At 56.3% G+C, this 19,380-nt stretch overlaps 1 protein-coding gene and 1 long non-coding RNA gene across 5 annotated transcripts; one reads left to right on the top strand and one right to left on the bottom strand.

The window, feature by feature from the left end:
- Window positions 1–5,709: 5,709 nt before the first annotated feature.
- Window positions 5,710–6,844, top strand: LOC144294115 (uncharacterized). The gene is made up of 2 exons (XR_013361518.1): window positions 5,710–6,109; window positions 6,543–6,844. It is a non-coding gene; the product is annotated as an uncharacterized LOC144294115 (long non-coding RNA).
- A 1,592-nt stretch (window positions 6,845–8,436) lies between these two features.
- On the bottom strand, window positions 8,437–18,239 carry XIRP1 (xin actin binding repeat containing 1). Of its 4 annotated transcripts, XM_077865720.1 has the most exons (3): window positions 18,081–18,239; window positions 11,235–14,589; window positions 10,693–10,831 (listed from the first exon to the last, which is right to left on the bottom strand). In XM_077865720.1, the coding sequence occupies exons 2-3, from the start codon at window positions 14,583–14,585 to the stop codon at window positions 10,823–10,825; spliced, it is 3,360 nt and encodes a 1,119-aa protein (XP_077721846.1). In that variant the 5' UTR covers window positions 14,586–14,589; window positions 18,081–18,239; the 3' UTR covers window positions 10,693–10,822. The 4 variants fall into 4 exon arrangements, with proteins under 4 accessions (XP_077721844.1, XP_077721845.1, XP_077721847.1 ...); XM_077865718.1 differs by having other exon boundaries at window positions 8,437–14,589; XM_077865719.1 differs by having other exon boundaries at window positions 8,437–14,586; window positions 18,081–18,237.
- Window positions 18,240–19,380: the final 1,141 nt, after the last annotated feature.

Genomic DNA, 19,380 nt, shown 5'->3' with positions numbered 1-19,380 from the left:
AGTTATTCTAGGAGTGGGAAATGGAGAGGGAAGTGGAACCCAGATTAGCATGTCACAGTCAGTCCCCAGGATGGGGGAGAGAGGCTGGCGGCTCCCTTCCCTCTTTTGGCCTCTTTCTTGGGGAAACCCCAAATCAGAAAAGTCTCAAGTCTATCAGACTGGGAGTACCCCTTCCCAGCCCAAGGAGGGGGCTCCAGGAAAAGGAGGGGACATGGGCTTCCCAATGCGACTTCCAGTGGTTCAGAGAAGTTTCCTGAAGTTGGCCTGAGGCTCCTCAGGCTGGGTCCCTGTCCTCAGGATCCGCCATGGGGATAAGAATCAGCGCATGATCCTGAAGTAATATCCACTTGAAGCTGATTCTTAATCGGAAAACACACACACACACACACACACACACACATACACGCTTCTATTCCAAAGGATTCTGTGCTCTGCAGGGAAGAAATACCTTGTCCAAGCACAGCTTCAGCAGAGAGAGAATTATGAGCAATCACTGTCTTCCAAGATGACTACATCCAAGCTTATGCGATTTCTTCCAAGGAAGGGGATTTATTTATTTTTTTAATATACAAGATTGAAAATACTTAAAGCATGACATGTACAATTACTAAAAAGTTACTAAAATGTGAAGGATTAAGTTTTCCTGAAGTCTTGGATTGTGCAAAGCAGGGGGGCAGGGCAAGTCACGGAGGGGATTACAGTGCAAACAGAACATAGTTCGAACCAGATTTCCGAGGTCACTGCTCCTAAAGGCACTGGCTGGACTGACACAGGGAGATTCTTCCAGCAACACTCCTCAGCCCCGCCTCTCCCAGGATCCCGTCCATTTGCTTCAAGTCCCAGTGCTACCCCAAGACTGTCTTCCAGTTATTATTAGGGAAAACTACGGATCTGCTCTTTCTGTAAAATTATATCTCTCTTGCCATGGGAGACTTTTTTTTTTTTAAGATTTTATTTACTTATTTTATTTGTGAGAGACAGAGAGAGAGAGAGAGAGAGAGAGAGAGAAAGGCGGAGACATAGGCAGAGGGAGAGGCAGGCTCCCTGCAGGGAGCGCATTGAGGGTCTCAATACCAGGATCCAGGGATCATGCCTTGAGCTGAAGGCAGATGTTCAATCACTGAGGCACCCAGGCATCCATCATGGAAGACTCTTAAAAAAAGCAACAACTATTTTTTCTTCCCTTTGATAAAATTCATAGATGTACTTTGTTAAAAATATCCAAAATGGAAGAAAATAAAAAATTGAGTCTCATTCTCTCTGCCTATCCTAGGTCTCTGCTAGAAGCATATTAACAGGGCTTTTTCTTTTTGCCTTTTTCTAGAAGCAATGTATGTACATTATTCATACCCTGCCCCCACAGACATATATATCGCTCGTCCTGCTTGACCTAAAGGGGTATATATATCCCAGCCCTCCTGCTCTTTCCCTCCCTCCCTCTTTCCGACTAGACACACTGTTGTCACTAGGCCTTGAGCATGGCTCTCCTTGTTCTCCTGTCTCAATCGATGCAGCTTTGGAGGACCCTCTCCTGGTTCTATTTTATCTCTCATTCCCCAAATATCAGAGGGCTCCAGGGCAGCGACCCTGGCGTCTTTTCTACCTGTGCTCACCTCCTAAGCAGCCTCTTCTCCGGCCGTGGCCTTGCAGAGCACCCTACCACTGACCCCTGTGCTGGGTTCTTCCATTCCTCCATTTGCTGGCCCAGACCAGTTCTCCACCCTCCTCCCAGCTCTGCACTGGGGGAGCTGAGCTGTCTGGCTTTCCATGGGCTTTGACCGCTGGCCAACACAGACATGAGTTCAGAGGGAGGTGAGAGAGGTCAGGATATATGTTTTCCATGTAGGGTTGCCAGGGACTAGCTACACTCCTCCACCAAAGCTCTCCACTCCGGTCAGTGTGCAACATCCAAACTTGTGTCTCAAAAGCAAGTCCCCTTCCCTGGAGGAAACCACACAAGTTTAGATACTGCCTTCTTCACTTCACTCTCTCTGTCCCCAGGTGCCAGCAACTCTCCCCTTTCCCCCATTAGAACTAAAGATGGTCAAGTCCCCATCGCTACTGGTCCAGGGGTCCTACTTTGTCCTGTTGGTTTCTCTACACCCTGCTACCCTTGTGTAAAAGGCTCTTTTATTAATCCCTCCTCAAATTTCTCAATCCAAGTGCATCAGCTGTTTCCCTCTGGAAACATCTCTGCTACAGATTCCAAATAACTCTGAGATCTCTATCACCCCTGAACTCCTGGCCCACATAAGTAGTTGAGACTACTGATCCCTCACCCTGTTCACTAAAAGCCTGGCTCCTCCCCGTCCTCCCCATCCTGGTAAAGGACAACTTCAGGCTTGTAGGGCCGGTACTCTTGATTCTCTCCCAGTCACGTTCCGGTCTATCAACAAACAGTGCTGCCACGAGCCACCTTGGGAGTTTATCCTTGCAGTCTTGTCTGCAGAACAAGTCCCCAGGCGCGCAACCGTCAGGTTCAAGGGTAGGTGCCTTTAAAGTTCTGTTGGAATAGGGAAGCTGTGCTCCAGCCTGGAAGGCCCCGCCTCACCCAGCCCGCCGGCCCTCCCCGCCCCCAGGGGGTCGCTCCCGTGTCCCCACCCACTCCCATATCGGGCGGCATCAGACCGATCCTGGTTAACACGGCTCGGCGCGCGGGCGTCCACCCGGCAGTCCCCGCCGCGGGAGGAGCGGAGCCCTTGGTCCGGGACCGCCCCTGCCGCGGGGTCGGGGGGAGCCGAGCGTGGGCACCTCCCTGCCTCCCCCAGGCTTGATTCCTGGAACCAGGCTCGGTGACCTCACGCCGGTGACTTCACATCCGGGACCTTCTGGGAATTCTCCGCGGCACTTTTCCGTCCGAACCCTCACGGGGGGAGGGGTGCGGCGGAAGGAGCAGTGAGCAGCTTTTGGGGAAGAAGAGGGCGCCGCCGGGGCCGCTCCCTTCCTCCGCCGGGGCGGGCGCGCCGGGCCGCGGCCGAGCCCCCCGAGGCCCCGCCCCGCGCGCACCCTCCGGGGCCGCCCGGGTGCCCGCCAGGGCCCCGAGCTCGAGCCTCGGCCTGAACTGTCTTCGGAAGTTGGGCGCGCGGCTGGGGTGGCAGCTCCGCGGCAGGTGGGGACCAGGTCCCCAGAAGGAGGAAGCGGAGGTGGGGGTGGTTGTTGGCTTGCAGGTACCCACAGTGCGGTGCGGAGAGGGAGGGACCGCTCCGAAAGTTACCGTCGAGTTTCCCAAACTCCCAGACCGCGCAGGGTTGAGAGAGGTCAGAGGAGGACACTCTAGATGGCTTTTGCTTCCTTGAAGAGGGTGCCTCGGAGCGGAGTCCTCCTCCATACAAGAAGTATTTAAAAATAGATTTTATGACTGTGGTGGTGTGAAGACTAATATGGCAATGATAAGTATTAAGACAGTTTGTTCCGCAGGCCCGGGTGGCTCAGTTGGTTGGGCTCTGCCTTCGGCTCAGGGCATCGGCCTGGAAGTCCCTAGGTCAAGTCCGCATCAGGCTCCCCACGCTTCTCCCTTTGTCTTTGCCCCTCCCAGTGTCTCTCATGAATAAATAAAATATCTTTAAAAAAAAAAGTTTTTTTTCTACCTAAAAATTCCCTTTTTTCCCTTTCTGATTGTAGAGGATGTTAAAACATTTTCATGGGCCCTTAAAAGTATTGTGGGCTCCAGGCCCCCTGGCTGCTGTGACCTGTGAGTAAGCTGGCTCTGGGCAAAACCAAGGTGACACACCCTGGATAGACTATTAGGAGGTTGGGGGTGGGGGTGGATGGAGAAAGGCTATAAACACAGGTAGCAGCTTTACCGGAAGAGCCCTGAATGACCTTAAGGAATGTGAATTTTGTGGTTAGAGCTGGTGAAGAATCCCTGCAGGGCTGGGCTGGAGGGCTGACAGTTTGGAGGGGTCACCGGAGGTGGGGAGGACATCGGGATGTTTGTTGCTGCAACAGGACATCCCAAGTCCCAGAGCGCCGGTGGAGATGGAACTGTGGGGAAAGGCAGAGAGAGATTTGGAAAGTGGGCTGAGTGATGTGAGGAGGTGGATCAAGAAGAGAAGTCTGGGCTAATTCTCAGGGAAAAGGGAGAAAACAAAGAGAAGAAACTGTATGGGGCTTCAGGACTGTGGGAAGATCAGATGGAAAGTTCTTCCCCAATAACAAAGCAGGGAAAATGTGCATACCACAACCGGCTTGTGGGTGGCTTCAGAGTCAGTCGCCTATTGCCCAGATCTCCGCAGTGGCTTCTACTAGGCATTCCAACCCCACCCCCCTCTCTGCTGCCCCAGGCACCTCTCCAAAGCTCTATTTCCATTGGGTCACTTTCCTTCTCCCTGTGGCCCGCAGGACTAACTGCAGTCCTCTCGGGCACTTCCAGAGTTTAGAATGAGGAAAGTCAGATTGGGTTTTCAACAGCCTTTACAGTAGAATACTGTGCCAGAACTTCATTTGGCTTTCCCAATCTCCAATAACTCCCCCTTCCCGCCAAAGAAACAAACAACTGTACTTGACTCCCATCTTCCAATGCAAACACTGGGCTTCCTCCAGAGCAGACCAGGCTAAAATCAAGGACTGGAGCAGGAAATACGCTTATGGGGAGAAGAGCTGGGCTCCGATGCCTCCTGGAAAGAAAAACCTTCCTTCATTCACTCTAAAACATGGGTCAGGCACCTACTGAGTGCTCTGGTACCATTCTAGCACGCGCAGGGGATGTAACAATAAACGAATGAGAAATGATTTGTCATGGAGGTGATATTCCAGTGGGGGAAGATTCCATGTGGATGGACATGGCACCCTCCAAAAATGGCCACATGTTCTTCTAGATCTTTGCCTCTTTTCATTAAAAGGTAGTGTCTCATACCCCTTGCATTCAGTTGAGGCAGACTTGTGACTCATTTGTAACCAACAAAATGCAGCAGAAGTGATTTTGTGTGACTTCCAAGGCTGGGTGAGACAAGGCAGTGCAGCTTCTGCCTTGTTAGTTGGGACATGTGCCTTTGGATCCTTGAGATGAAATGTAGGAAATCCAACTACCCTGAGACTGCCATGCCATGGGGAAGCCCAGGCCACGTGTAGAGGCTGTGCACATGTGTTCTGGCTGACATCCCAGCCAAGAGCCAGCATCAACTGCCAGACACGAGTGGATGAGCTTTCAGATGTTTCCAGACACTAGCTGTTAAATTACCTCAACCTTCAAGTCTTCCCAGCTGAGGCGAGGCCCCATACATTATGGTACAGAGACAAGCCATTTCCACTGTGTTCTGTCCAAATTCATGACCCACAGAATTAATGACTATTATAAAATGGTTGTTGTTTAAACCACTACGTTTGAGGTGATTTGCTATACAGGAATAGTAGTGAGAACACTGACAATAAGCAAATACGTGAGCAAGATAATTTCCTATCGTGAGAGGTCTTCATAAAAACCTGAAATAACATGATAACTTGTTGGAGGGCCTCTTGATGGGGGCAGGTGTGTGTGTGTGTGTGTGTGTGTGCAATAGGAGAGGGGAGGGATGGCTCAAGAAAGCCTTTTTGGAGAGACATTTAAACGGGATCTGAGTGATAAGGAGCCCAGCCACTGAAGATCTGAGGGAAGAGACTTCCAAGCAGAGGGTACAGCAAGTGCAAAGGCCCTGAGGCAGGAATCAGTTTGGTAAAGATTCTGTGAGAATCAAGGCATGTAACTAGGGAGATGTGTGTGAGGAAGAGAGTAGGGGCAAAAAAGTCAGTCGGGAGAGGAAGGCAGAGACAAATCATTCTGGTCTTGAAGGCAGAGAAGAGTTAGATTTCAGACTGAGTGAGCTGGGAAGCCACTGGAGGATGTTTCCAGGGGAACAACTTGATCTAGTAAACTCTCAGAAGAGCTCTGGCTGCCAGGTGAACTGCAGATTGTTAGGACGGACCGGGGAGGCGAGGAAGACCACTTGGGAGGCTGTGGCAGCGGCCCAGGAGACAGGGAATGGGCGGAGGTCCGAGGCAGCGAGGCGGCAGTGGAGGTGGGGACCGGTGGACAACTCCGGACGCAGCAGCAGCAGCAGCCGCCACGGGCAGTGACGGAAAGGGAGGAGGCGCCCTGCCCGGCAGGTCGGCCCCGGGTGGGGCCGCGACTTGGGTGAGGCCCGGAACCCGCACCCGCCCGGACCGCGGAGGGAGGCTCCGAGCCAGGGCCGGCCAGGACGGCGCGCACCGGCGTCCAGCGTCTGCCGCGCGGAGCCGGCCCCTGGCTGCGCGCCCGCCCGGCGTCTCCGGGCAACGGCTGCAGCCGCCCGAACGCCCCCACCCCGCGGCCCGGGTGACGTCACCGTCCCCTTGGAGACGGCGGGGGGGGGAACGCTGCCCGCCCGCCCCGCCCGCCCCGCCCCGCCCGCGGCCCGGCCCCTCCCAGCCCCGCCCACTCCGGGCGGGAGGTGGAGCCTGGGCCCGGGCGGCAGGTGCGGCGGCAGGTGCGCGGCACGCGGCGAGGCCTCACGGAGCGGCGGCTGCTCCCCTGGGTGCACGCTGCCGCCCGCGTGCTCACCACCCGTCCACCTACCTCTTCCCCCTAGGGTGCCACCTCCAGTCGTCGGGACCGGCTCCGGCGTCCCCAGGCTTACCTCCTCAGACATGCTTTCCCTTGACCACACGACCTAAAGTAACGGCCAGTCCTCTTCTCATGGCCTGACCTGGTTTTGATTCCCCTCACAGGGTCGCTCCCTTCTAAAATTATCTGCTTTAATACACTGTCTTCTCTCTTTAAACCCAAGTTCCCTGGAGTCAGGGATAAATTCCGCCTTGTCCATCTCTATCCTCAGCCTCCTAAATGGAACCTGGCATGAAGCACGTGCTCAGTAAATGTTAGTCGGATGAATTACTGAATTCACGAATCATTTCTTTCATCCGTGCGTTCATTTATTTGACATTTGCACAGTGCCTTCCAGGCACTTTTGATAAGCACCGGTGATACTTAGATGAATAAGGCAGGAACTCCACCTGGAGGTGAGAAGGATATGTTAAAACTAATAGTTACCAATAATACTAAGAAATTAACGTGTTTGAGTTCCAGATGCTAGACAGAGAGCTCCAAGCACTCTGCACATAGTAATTCATCTTCACAAGAGTAGGTCCTGTAATCGTGCCCATTGTATAGATGAGAACGAGAACAGTCATGCTGTAAGCTGCTGGGCCCTTAATTGAGTGAGATCACACAGAGGGCAGAGGAGGGAGGACAAGTGGCCAGGGGCCCAGAGAGATGTTAGATATTAGCCCCCAGGGGGTAGATTTGGTATCTTAATTGCTCCCACACACCACTGTCTTCCACAGGGAACCAGCTATTTCCGGTTCAGAGTCCTGCTTCCCCAGGGGAGTTCACACATGCGAGGAGCAGGCAACGAGGGCCTGGGACATGGTATACAGAAGGCTGATTCTGGGGCTGGCACTAGGATGGGAGCTTACCTGTTCAACTGAAGCAAACTGTGGACAAGCTCCCACATAACCCTGTGGGGGGGCAGGATGGAGGAGGAGATAGGCAGATGGAGGGGTATCCAGGAAATTGAGGAGCTACACTTATTGCCCTCGTTGGATTTTTGCATGTGATCTTCTCTTTGCCTAGCACATGGCTCCCCTTGATTTTCACATAACTAGGTCTTTGTCATTCAGATCTCAGGGGAGGTTTATCAGAGAGGTTTGCTTTGGTCATATCCTCTAAGGCAATCACCTGTCATTGTCACATCACCGTATTTTAACACTCTCCTGCCCTAGAGTGGAAGATTGGCCTAGTCAGGCGCATTACCCTTACCATCTGGTGTTTCCTGTTTATTCATGGTCTCTCTGTCTCCTTTTTCTAAAAGGTCAGTTCCCTGAAATCATGACCCCATACGCCCTCACCTCTGTGTCCCTGCTGCCTAGAACAGGCCTAGCATGCAGCAGGCACTCAGTGCCTTTTGAAAGAGTGTAAAGGGCCCTGCACTAAATCATTCTGGCTTTGCTGGGCAAGCTCCATCCACTCCCCTTCTCAGAAGCTCTTGCTCTGCACACAGCACCTGGCCTGAGCAGGAGAGAGGGCCCAGCCATCTTAGCCACTGGAGTTCTCCTGGGTTGAGACCCTCCCTCCTTCCCAGGCCTGACGGCTACTCTCTCACTCTGGAGTAGGATTCTGGTCAGATTTCACTCCAGGATGATGTCACAAACAACCTCCAGGCGGGGAGGCCAGAGGTTGAGGGGCAGCTGTGCATGAGTGGGCTGGGGAAGGCAGGAAAAGGGAGCAAGAAGAGCAGGGGGATGTGCAGAGCCTCTTTGTTTCCCAGCCAAGGTGGTAAAAGAAGGGGTGGCTTTTTCAGAGTTTTGCAACACTGCTATTGCCAAGAAAAGGGGGAATCTGGAGGTCGTGGGTATCTTTTCTCCCTCAGTGGGAACCCAGACTCTAGAACAGACGTGCAAACTGTCACACACACACACACAGACGACAGACTAAAACTTGTGTTTATTCAGACTGTATCCTTTCCATTTGGGGTGCAGAGTGTAGGGCAGTATGGGTGGAGAGGCAGCATCTTTGGCTTTAGGGACATTTGCTGATTGCCGAGGTTTTCTGTGTGACCTTTGGGCTGCCAGGATGACCCGCTGAACGATGGAGTTAGCGATGAAGGGGCTTCTAGAGCCGTCGGACCAACCTTGAACAGAGAGACTGATCCCGTGGTCCAGTTGTCCCTGTCCTCTCCAAGAATTAAGGAGCAGATGGCTGAGAACATTTTGACTCATAATAGAAAAAACAAAGCTGAGAGGGGAGGATCACTCAGGGGGCTCCTTCTTAGGGTCGACCTGTGGGCCAGGCCTGTGTGAGGAACACACGTGTCTGTACATATTCCATCCTCCAAGCAGCAACCAGCACCCGTGCTACTCCCAGGCGCATGCTACTTGGTGGAGCTCTTCCCAACCTTTCTTCCCCACCTTTTGCAACAACTGAGCCTACTGATGGAACTGAGGAGAGGGAACCTGCCCGTACGTCCAGGAAGATGCCCTTTCTTCTTGGTCCTTGCTTCATGTGCACAGGAGGATGTGCCCACCTCGGTCCCAGGGCCCTGCAGGGTGATGCTGTGGTGCCAGTGGGAGGTTGTGGGAGGCTGTGGTGGAGGCAGAGGAGCTCACTGGGCCCCCGGCTGGGAGTAGCCACAGGGGGCATGCACTGTCTCAGCTTCTGCCAGTGCACCGCTGAGCCTGGCTGGGCTGCGCAGGAACTGCCGGAGCAGGGGTGAAGCGTGGAGCTCGAGGTGGGGGCCTGGGCCCTTGGTCATCTCTGCCTGCTCCGTGACCTTGGTAGAGGACGGGAGGACCGGGCTCCTGCACTGGTCCACCCCATCACACTGCTGGGTAACCGTTCCTGTGGCTTCATAGCACTGGGAACCATCTAGTCCAGTCTGCAGCTCCAGAACGTTCTTCTGCTGCCCTGTGGGCAGAGGGCTGGCTAAGGCGGGGGCAGGCTCAGGCTGCCAAGGGCACTGGGTGACTTCCTTCTTTCCAGCATTGTCCTGGAGCCCTTTCTGGTGGAGTCCAGCCTGTGCCAGGTGTGTGCTTTTCACTGAGACCTCAAAGATGCCCCTGGGGCTGGGAGCCTCTGGAAGCTTCCTTACGGCTGACTCAATGGAGATGAAGGTTGGGGAACAAGATGGATCTCTGTTGGAAGGCAAGGCTCCAGGGAGGTTTGAGTCTTCTCTCAATGTCTCTGGCCTCCTGGGGGAAGGGATGAATGAGGCTGCCTGACCCCCGGCCTCTGTGTGATTTCTGACCTTGGCCTGACTCTGGACCTCAGTCTGGCTTGCAACTTGGGTTTGGTTCTTGACTGCAGTTTGCCCTCTGACCCCCTGGCTGGAGCAGTGAGGTCTGGCTTTACTCCCATCTGTGTCGCTGCTCTTGCAGGCACTGTGGTCCTTGGACAGTCCTTGGGAATGGCCGCTGGTGTTAGTCTCAGGCTGGAGGCTGGACATGGAGCTGAGCGCCTTGTGCACAGCCTCCTCAATGTCCAGCAGCCTGGCTAGTGTCTGTTGCTTCAGCAGGGCCACCTCTGTGCTGACCTTTGTCAGCTCCCCAAAGGCCTGCACCACAGAGGCCTTGGGTTTGTGGGGGGCCGCAGAAGCCGGGCGGGCCACTCCCAGCTGGGGCACAGTTTCAAAGAGCTTCCTCAGTGCCCGCACATCCACACTGCTTGTGGCCTCTCTCTCTAGGGCTTGCACCTGGCTTAGCAGGCCCTGGAGCTCTTGCTGGCTTCCCTGCAGAATCTCCGTGTTCTCAGGGGCCCCTTGCTGGGAACCAGCTGTGGGCCTCTCTCTTGGGGGATGGGGACCCTCCTGTGGTGCGGGGGGGTGGCTGCTGAGAGCTGAGAACTTGGGGGACTTAGGGCTCTGGTCATGGCATCTGGCAGCCTGGCTCTCAGTAGGTCTGGAAGCCATGGTGCTGGGGCCGCTTTGGGGGCTGGGCTGGTTCTGTTCACTGGGGCCTCCAGACAGAGACACGCATCCCTGGCCTGCGGTGGTGGGAATGTTGGCTGGCCGAAGGGTGGTTGCGTCTCTGTCACCTGGCTTGTGTTCTCCTTGCCCTGACTCTTTGCAGGAGCTGGGAGATAGAGCTGAGGGCGTGGGCAGCCTCTGAGGAGGGCAGATCTGGCTTAGGTGGGCAGGTTTGGGAGGCAGCGGAGGCTTCTTCCTTGGGGGCATCTTTGGCTCCAGTATTGGGGTTCTTGTCTGTGCTTCCCCAGGCGTCCGCTGGCTGGCAGGGCTGCTGTGGGAGGGGAGAAGCTTGGAGTCCTGCCGGATAGAGTCCTCATCAAGGCGGGCTTGGGCTGGGAAGTCAGGTCCCGTCACAGCAGCTGGGAGAAGAGGAGGAGGGGGAACAGAGGCATTACGGGAGTGCAGACTGGCACCCGCAGGCAGAGGCCCAGAGGCCAGAGGGGGGTGGGCTAAAGAGGCAACCTTCAGGGTGGTCTCTGCAGCTTGGAGCCCTCCTGGGCCATCTCTTGCCATTGCCTTCTCTGGAGGTCCTGAGGCCGTCTGTGTGCCGCCCCCAGGCTCCTCCCGCCCAGGCCCCAGAGTCCGGCCTGGGCCTTCCTGGAGTGGGCTGGGAGCCTGCACTGAGAGGGGCTCTCTTTCAGAAGGCTGGACACCCCCAGGTGGCTCAAAGGTCCTCACAGGGTGAGCAGTGTAGATGCCATCCTGAATAGTCACCCACCCCCCAGGCAGCCCTCTGGGCGGTGCTTTCTGTTCCCCACTGACCTTTCTGGGGGCTGCCGGGATCCTGGGGTTGCCTCCAGCCATAGGCCTAGTGTGGCTCTGAGCAGCCACAGTGGCCACAGCCGGTGCTGGCCGAGGTGGCTCCAGGGGTGCTGAGGTGGCTCCAGGGTTAATGCCTTGCTTGTGTTTATTCAGAACTTGCTGGTGCAGGCTTTGGGCCTCGGCGGTGGCCATCCGCAGATCTTGCATGGCAGCCTGGAGGTCCGGGGCCCCAGGCCCCAGGGGGGTAGTAGTGGTTTCTTCGGACTTTCCCCAAGCTGCCATCCCTTTCTGCCCAGTGTGACTATCTTCTTGCTTTTTCTCCCCAGCTAGAGGCACTGGCTTTTCCATGGTCTGTGGGAGGTGGGAGGTGCCCCCCGAGCCTCTGAGATGCCCCAGCCCCATACTGGGGTCCAGGGGGGGAACATGGATGATGTTCTCAGTTGGGGGCAGCTTCGGGGCCCCCTCACTGGCTGGCACTGGACTTGGATCGGCTGGTGGCTCCCATCTCAGACTATGCAGGCCACTCAGGTCTCCCTTGTCTATGCAGCTGGCCAGCAGCTGCACGCTGCCCCTCTCAGGGGCCCTGCTGTTCGGCTGGGGTTGCAGGGAGTAGGCAGTCAGCGAGACCAGGCCCTGCTCTGTCTCCTGCATCACCAGCCCAGTCCTTGCTACTGAGGTCCCCAGGCCGCAGGCCAGCAGCTGTTGGAACTCAGAGTCTGTGTCTTCAATATTCCCGCTGCCGCCTGGAGCTGGCAGCCTCAGTGGCTTAAGGCGGAGCTGGCCCGCTGGGTCCTCCTGAACCAGCAGCCCCTGCTGGTCCACATCTGGCCGGCGCAGCACTTGGCGGACGATCCTGGGAAGCTCGCCAGACACCAGCTCCTCCTTCCGGACGCGGGGCCCCCCCTCCCCCGGGCCTGGGAGCACATACTTGGCCAGGCAGAGCTCCCCCGGGCCTCGGACCTCCATGAGGATGCCCCCGTGGTGCAAGAGGCCGGGCAGAGTGTGCAGGGTCCGCAGGGTCCCCTCAGCCTCCGTCTCCTGCCTCTCGAGCACCCTGCTGCCCGAGGGGCCTGTGGGCTGCTCTTCTGGGAGGTTGCCCCCTCGGATGCTTTCGGCTGCCAGGGAGCCCATAGGGCAATTCTCAAAGAGCCAGGTGAACTTGTGCACGGAGCCCACAGAGATGGGCTCGGGGAGGACCCTGGGCCCCTGCTCTTCCCTCTTGCCTGCCTCCAGGGCCTGGAAAACCTCCTTCTGCCGAGATACCTGACCCGAAGGGATCTCTACTCGGCTGCAGTATCGCACAGGCCCTCTTCCGCAGGGACGGCCTGAGGCCTGCAGAGGCTCAGTTTCGAAGACATGTCTGTCTGTCTGTCTTTCCCCAGCCTGGATCTGGCTAACCTGTAGGTGCTGCTCCCTGGAGCCCTCTGGCCTCTCCAGGGGTTGGGGCGCAAACATCCAGGTGCAGGACCGGGGCTCGGCCTTAGCTGTGGGCTCTGTGACCTCTGGCCCCTGCTTCTCTGCCAACTCACTCATGGGGCATGTCTCAAACAACCACCGGATGGTCTGCACGTCACCTTTAGGGGGTGCCTCAGGCTGGGAACCTGCCTGACTCTTTCCTTCTTCTTCCTGGCGTCCCTGCCGTTCCCGCTGGTGGATCACCTCCAGTGGCTGGGTCTCAAAGAGCCACCGGGCAGTGCCTACGTCTCCGGCCACCACTTCCTGCCGGGTGATGCCCCGTACCACATCCACGGTACTGGGGCTTCGGCCCAGTTGGTCCAGAGGCTGTGTCTCAAACATCCATCTGTAGCCCTGCACATCGCCTCCAACTATCTGCTCTCTGCTGACAGAGGTCAGGGCATGGAGGTGGCCTTTGCCATCCTGCATGGCATATACTGGGGACCCTACGTCCTGGGACTGCCCAGTAGGATCAGTTCCTTCTGCTCTGTTCATACTCCTATGGGCTGAAGGCTCACCCTGCCCGATGCTGTCAAGGGGAAGAGTCTCGAAAAGGTTCTTGAAGGCCTTCACGTCCCCCTTCACCCCATCCCTCTGGGCGGCACTCTGAGAGTGGGATGCTGCTGAGGAGCCATCTCTGGATAGATGCTCAGATATGAGCCCCTCATGGTCCCGGGGACCCACTCGCTGCAGGTGACCCACTTGGACCTTGTCTCTAGGTGTGTCCAGGGGCTTCGTCTCAAATAACCACAGGGTAGAACGGACATCACCAGGGACTACTTCCTCTTTGGGTGGGTGCTGTGCTTCAGACTCCTCTTCCCCCTTGAGAGTATCTAGGGCTCGGGTCTCAAACAAATGCCGCTGCTGTTGAACATCTGGACCAGGAGGGATAAGGTCTGGGGATGGCTGGAAGTCTTTCTCATCCACCAAGATCTCCCGAATGGCGTCCAACGGCTGAGTCTCAAAGATCCAGCGAGTTGCACTGACATCGGGCCGGGCCCCCTCCTCCAGGGAGATCCCCCGGATCACCCGCACCTGGCTGGGGTCCCTGTTGATAGCATCCAGAGGTTGGGTCTCAAATAGCCAGCGGGCAGACCTCACTGCATTGCTTTGGATTTCTTCCCGGCATGCAGCCTTGACCTCGTGGATGGCACCCTCTGCATCCTGGATGGCACACAGTGGCTCTGTTTGGAACAGCTTCACTGTCTTCTTCACATCGCCCTTCAGCTCCTGGATCTCCGAGCGCAGCTCCAAGGGGCTCTGCTCCTGGATGGAGGGGCGGGAGCCCAGGCGGTCCAGCGGCCGCGTCTCAAAGAGCATCCTGGTACCCTGGACATCGCCGCTGGCTTCGGGCTCCTTCACCGCCGCCTCCAGCGCCTCGGCCTGGCCAGTCAGCTCATCCAGCGGCTTTGTCTCAAACAGCTGGCGGGCTGCACGAACGTCGCCTCCGGATGGCCGAGGTCCGGCTGGCTCCTGCTCTGTGCTGTTGGCAAAGGAGCCTTCCTCAAACTTGCGGGAGGTGGCCTGGACATTGCCACCGGGCACGGGCTCCCTGGCAGGCGGCCTCTCACGGTCCCCAATGGCATCGAGCCGCCAGTTCTCAAAGATCCAGCGCATACACTGGACGTCACCCTCAGTGGGCTCCTCGGAATCCAGGACGTCAGCCAGGTCTTCAGCCACGGCCTCGGCCAGATTCTTGCGGAGCTCAGGGTGGATGTGCCTGTAGAGGCGGCGGAGCTCGCTGGCTTGTCTCTGCTGGTGGAACTTGGAGAAGGACTCCTTGGGCGGTGGCAGCGGCAGATCGTCCAGGGCTGGGGGGGGCGGGAGGGGCAGGTCCTCTGCAGCGGCCGTCGGGAGGGTCGGCATGGGGGCTGCCTGCGTCTGGGCTTTGGCCATCCTTCTGAGGAGAAGGGGCAGAGATGAGGATGGTGCTGGTAGCTGGGAGAAATGACAGGGGGCCGGGCCCGGGGGCAGAGTGGTCCTGCGGTGACCTGTGTTTAGAGACTCCCTCCCTCTCCAGACCTCACCTGGGTATCACTCTGCCACCTGCATGGTTGGTATGTGAAAAGTCTTGAACTTAGGGCATATGGAGCCATCCATTAAAGTGGGTCCTGCATCCCCAGAATTACCCGGTTGCTAGAGAGCAAGCAGCGTACAGTGTACATGCAACTCTGTCCTTTAGCCCTACAGGGGTGTCCAAACCTCCAAGAGGCAAGCTGGACATGCTCCATCCTCACCTTTGTGTACTAAAGTCAGTTTCTCCTAGTGAACCCCCCGGACGGAATCCTGCCTTATGGGGTTCCAGCACCAGGAGAGGCAGGGCCCTAAACTGGTGACGATTTCCCATGGAGGAGAAATTCCCTCTCTTAACACCAGAGGGCGAACTTGCCACTTTGCCGGGAGACCTGTCTGGCCTTTAACCTCTTGCCTCTCAACTCCTCTCCATCCCTCTGGTCAGGGGGAGCTTTAGCAGGGGCCGCAGCCTATGCCAGTAGAAGCGGCCGAGGCTCTGTGAGGGGCAGTTGTTTGCCAGCCATCTCACGGGTCTGCAGAGCCAGATTCTGAATCCCGGATGGGAGTTTTCTGTGCCATACCCCAAGATTCAGAAAGTGGGAGCCAGGGAGATCTCAAGGACCTTCTAGTCCAACCATTCACAATTAAAGACAAGGAAACCGAAGTATAAAAGGAATCAGATCTGGGCGGGTGAGGGACAGGCTGGGCTGGCTCTAGCTCCTAGACCCTACTGGGGGCCTTGCTTGCAAGAAATACAAGGGAAGGGGGTGTGAAACTTTCTTACTGGCTGTGGTGCCCCTCTGTTCCCCAGCAGCCACCCCTCGCAGAGTGTGAGGGTGACACCCACAGGGAGGGAAGGCAGTGGACAGAGACCTTACTGCAGAGCCTGCCTTGCCCTCGCTCATGGAGAATCTTCCCCAGTATAGGCGACCAGTCCCAAACTCCTATGCTTCTCTTTCTCCCTCTTCATGTCAATCAGCTTCCATCAAGGCACTGCTTCTCCTCAGCTCCCCCACCCCTCCATGGCCTCTCACCCCTCAAGCCCTTCTCTGGTCTCTGTCCTCTCTGTGTCTTATCTGTCTTGTGACAGGTGTACTGACAGTCCCCAGAGGACAGTAGGGAAGGAATGGGAAGCATGTCCCCCCTCTCGCTGCCCCTGACCCACTGCTCTGCTCCACACTCATGCTAAATATAGCTGAGGTCCTGGCCTCGGCCCAGCAGCCCAGGGCTCAGCAGGGAGGCCCAGGCCCAGTCACTGGGACCTGGGCTCCTTCACCCAGCTCATCTCCTTCTCTGTCCTGGGCTCCCTGATCCTGCCCCCTGCCTCCTGAGCTGCTATCAGGTGCCTGGCCTGCAGGACAACCAGAGCTGGGGCCTGGTGGTGGGGGGAGGTTTAGGGACACGTGGCACAGGTGGGGGGCAGAACTTCCTCCTCTTCCACCTCAGAAGTGGGGTGAATTGAGACCTGTTTGCCACCCCCTTCCTATGTTTTATTTAAGATTTACTTATCAATATCAGAAAGAGAGTGTGTGAGAACGAGCAGGAGCAGGGGCAGAGGGAGAGAGAGAAAATCCTGCAGCAGACGCCCTGCTGAGCACAGAGCCAGACTCGGGGCTGGATCCCAGGACCCTGAGATCATTACCTGAGCGAAATCAAGAGTCAGCTCCTTAACCGACTGAGCTCCCAGGAGCCCCTGCCACCCCCCTTCTGAGATAGCCATCCAGTCTGCACACCAGACACCAGAGCCCTGAAGAGGGAAAACTAAAACCTGTAGCCCAAGTCTCCTCACATGCTCTGGGGGGTTCTTTTCCTCTCTGGGCTCTGAGAGGAACAAAGTTAAACCATGCCTCCCTGTCCTGTCACAACCATGTGGCCCGAGCAGATGGCATGTGTAGGCCACAGCTCCACCCCACCCACTGACCCCAGGAATCTCCACAATCCCTGCTATCGTCACAAAGTATTAGAATCATGGAGCCCCGGGAAAGTTGGAACTATACACCCTCAGAGGTCAAGGAACCTAACCCCCTCCTTGTTTAGACAGGGGAACTAAGACCCAGAGACAGGAAAGGAGCTGTTCCAGGGCACTCTGTAAGGTAGTAGCAAGACCCAAAGGTTTTCTGACGCCTGGCCCTCCCGCCCTTGCCCCTGCCTGGCCTGAAACTCCTTAGGGCTTCAGTTTTTAAAGGGCAAGGACAGAGATGGGGTGTGGGCGGAATTGGAACTGGGACAACCAGACTTAGGGTCAGGCTTGAACCCCAAGAAGTGTGCCAGAACTTGGCCTCTGAGGGCTGAGCCGGCCTCTCAGGGTGACCCCAGGTCTGCTTCTCCTCCTCCACAGGTCTCTACATCTGGGAAGGCTCAGACCTGGTCTCCTACCTTGGGGCTCCAGATTTGCCCCAAGAGCTTTCTTACTGGGCAAGACTGTGGCCTGGGGCAAAGTCTGCCTTCTCCTCCAGGCCTTCGGCCATGATAGGTGGGGAGCTGGGCTCAGGCCAGCCCTGGGGAGATATTCCTAGTGCCAGATATGCCAAGACTTTCGCTTGTAACAGCTGGGCATGGGGTTTGTCCTAGCAATGCCAAGTTGGGCCTACACCCTAACCTCTAGCCCCATTCCCTCCCACCTCTCTTGTGTTCCTCTTTCTTTCTTTCTTTCTTTCTTTCTTTCTTTCTTTCTTTCTTTCTTTCTTTCTTTCTCTTTCTTTCTTTCTTTCTTTTTTTCTTTCTTCTTTCTTTCTTCTTTCTTTCTTTCTTTCTTTCTTTCTTTCTTTCTTTCTTTCTTTTTCTCTTTTTTAAAAGATTTTATTTAATTATTCATGAGAGACATACGGAGAGAGGCAGAGACACAAGCAGAGGGAGAAGCAGGCTCTCTGTGGGGAGCCCAATGTGGGACTCAATCCCAGGGCCCAGGAATCACAACAAGGCAGACACTCAACCTTTGAGCCACTCAGGTCCCCTGTGTCCCTCTTTCTTCTGGGGATTGGGCCTGCCTAGGGCTTCCCTGAGAGGATGCCCTGAAGCCTGAAGAGATCTGTACCTGAATTTTAAAAATGGCAATCCCAGGCCACCTACTCTTGAAAGCCTTTCTGAATGATGCCAGACTGGTCAGAACCTGTCTCTTCTGTGGGACTCAGGCCTGTGGCAGCCACTCTGAAAGCTCCCATGGAGCTCATGCTAAGGCTCCTTTAACTTTTTTAACTTACTCACGGGATCTTGGTATCAGGGACCCCTCTACTCACCTACATCCAGTTGCGACCCCCTTCCTCCACCCAGAGCTGATCCTGCTACACACCACCCTGAGAGGCATCCACATTGCCCATGGGGGGATCCCAGCCCACAGAGCCAGCCTGCCCTGGAAAGACAAAAGGGCGGGCTACTCACCTGGAGGTCCCACTTGGCGGAGGGGTGCTCTTTATCTGTGGCAGGTGTGATTTAATGGTCTGTCTTTCCTCTTGGACTTCTTGTTCAGGGTTTGTCTTGCTCTGCTGGCCTCGTTAGATGTCTTCTTGCTGCCCTGGCTCGGGTCTCTGTCGTCTGCCAGCCCTAGCAGCTGCCTTTATCTTGCTGGCGAGGGGGTGGGCCAGGTGGGGGCAGGGGGGCGGGAGGCTAAGTTCAGAGTATGAAGTGGCTCAGTTATTTTTAGGGCTTGTGGAAGTTCCCCTTCCATCCCAGGGAATCAGTTACATGTCCTTTCTGCTGTGAGGGGAAGAGGAGTGGGGACAGCTTCATTCAAGTCTCATCTGGGGATTGGGGTCAGTGACTCAGCCATGGTGTGGGGTGTAGGTGTCCCAGACTATTTTGAGGGAGTGAATCAAGATCTGACACCTGGATACCCTACCCCCTTATCCTACCCCCCCACCCACCACTCTGGACTGGCCTCTGACTATTCCCGACATGTGTGTCCACTGTGCCAGGGGACTGGAGGCCCCCAGAGGGCAGGCCTGGGCCCTCTCCTCTGCTCCTGGCCTGGACAAGGGTAGGCCCAGCTCTCCTCCCCCATCCCCTCTCTTGTCCTTCCTGTTCATGTACCATAGCACTGGTCTATGTAGTCCAGAGTGCAACTGGAGTGCGGGAAAGGCATCTGAATTTCTAGGCCTCAGCTCTTCATCGACTTATCAAAGAATTCCACAGAATGGTCCTGTGGTTTTCATGGCAGATTATCTGGGTTCTTGTTTACTTTTGGACTCTCCTCTCTGACTCAGGGCCCAGACCTTCTGGGAATGGAGGGGAAGGGAGGAGTGGCCTGCCGCGAGCTGACTGTGGGGTTATTTCTGATCCTGGAGTCATCAGCATCCCAGTCACAGACGACTGCGGGGGGTCATGCCTCCCCCTTCTTGGCTTCCCTGAACCCAAGGTGCTTAGCAGAGTCCAGAGATCCTGGCACCCTGACCAGGAAGGGTGAGGGGCATCAGGGAGCATCCAGTGCGCTCATGAAGGAGGTGTTTCACCCAGGCTCTGGGTCCAAGGCCATACAGGTGCATTCTGTTACCTGGCACAACAGGGTCTTCTTCTGACAGCCTGGCAGGGATACCAGGCACTGCCCACTTTTTCCACTGAGTCAGCATGAGTCATGCTGCACTAACGTGGGGCCAGAGAGAGGGGCATCTGGGGACCCCTTCTCCTGCATCCATTCTCTCTTTTGGCTTCCCTTGTGCTTTTCCACCTGCCTGCCTGCTCCCCA

Source organism: Canis aureus, chromosome 22 (assembly GCF_053574225.1).
Source record: "Canis aureus isolate CA01 chromosome 22, VMU_Caureus_v.1.0, whole genome shotgun sequence".
In the NCBI taxonomy this organism is placed as follows: Eukaryota; Metazoa; Chordata; class Mammalia; order Carnivora; family Canidae; genus Canis; species Canis aureus.
The sequence above is the reverse complement of the archived record's forward strand: the minus strand, read 5'-3'. Positions and strand labels throughout refer to the sequence as shown.

Bases quoted from the DNA above. Each gene is read 5' to 3' on its own strand.
- XIRP1 (XM_077865718.1), bottom strand. From the start codon at position 14,585: ATGGCCAAAGCCCAGACGCAGGCAGCCCCCATGCCGACCCTCCCGACG.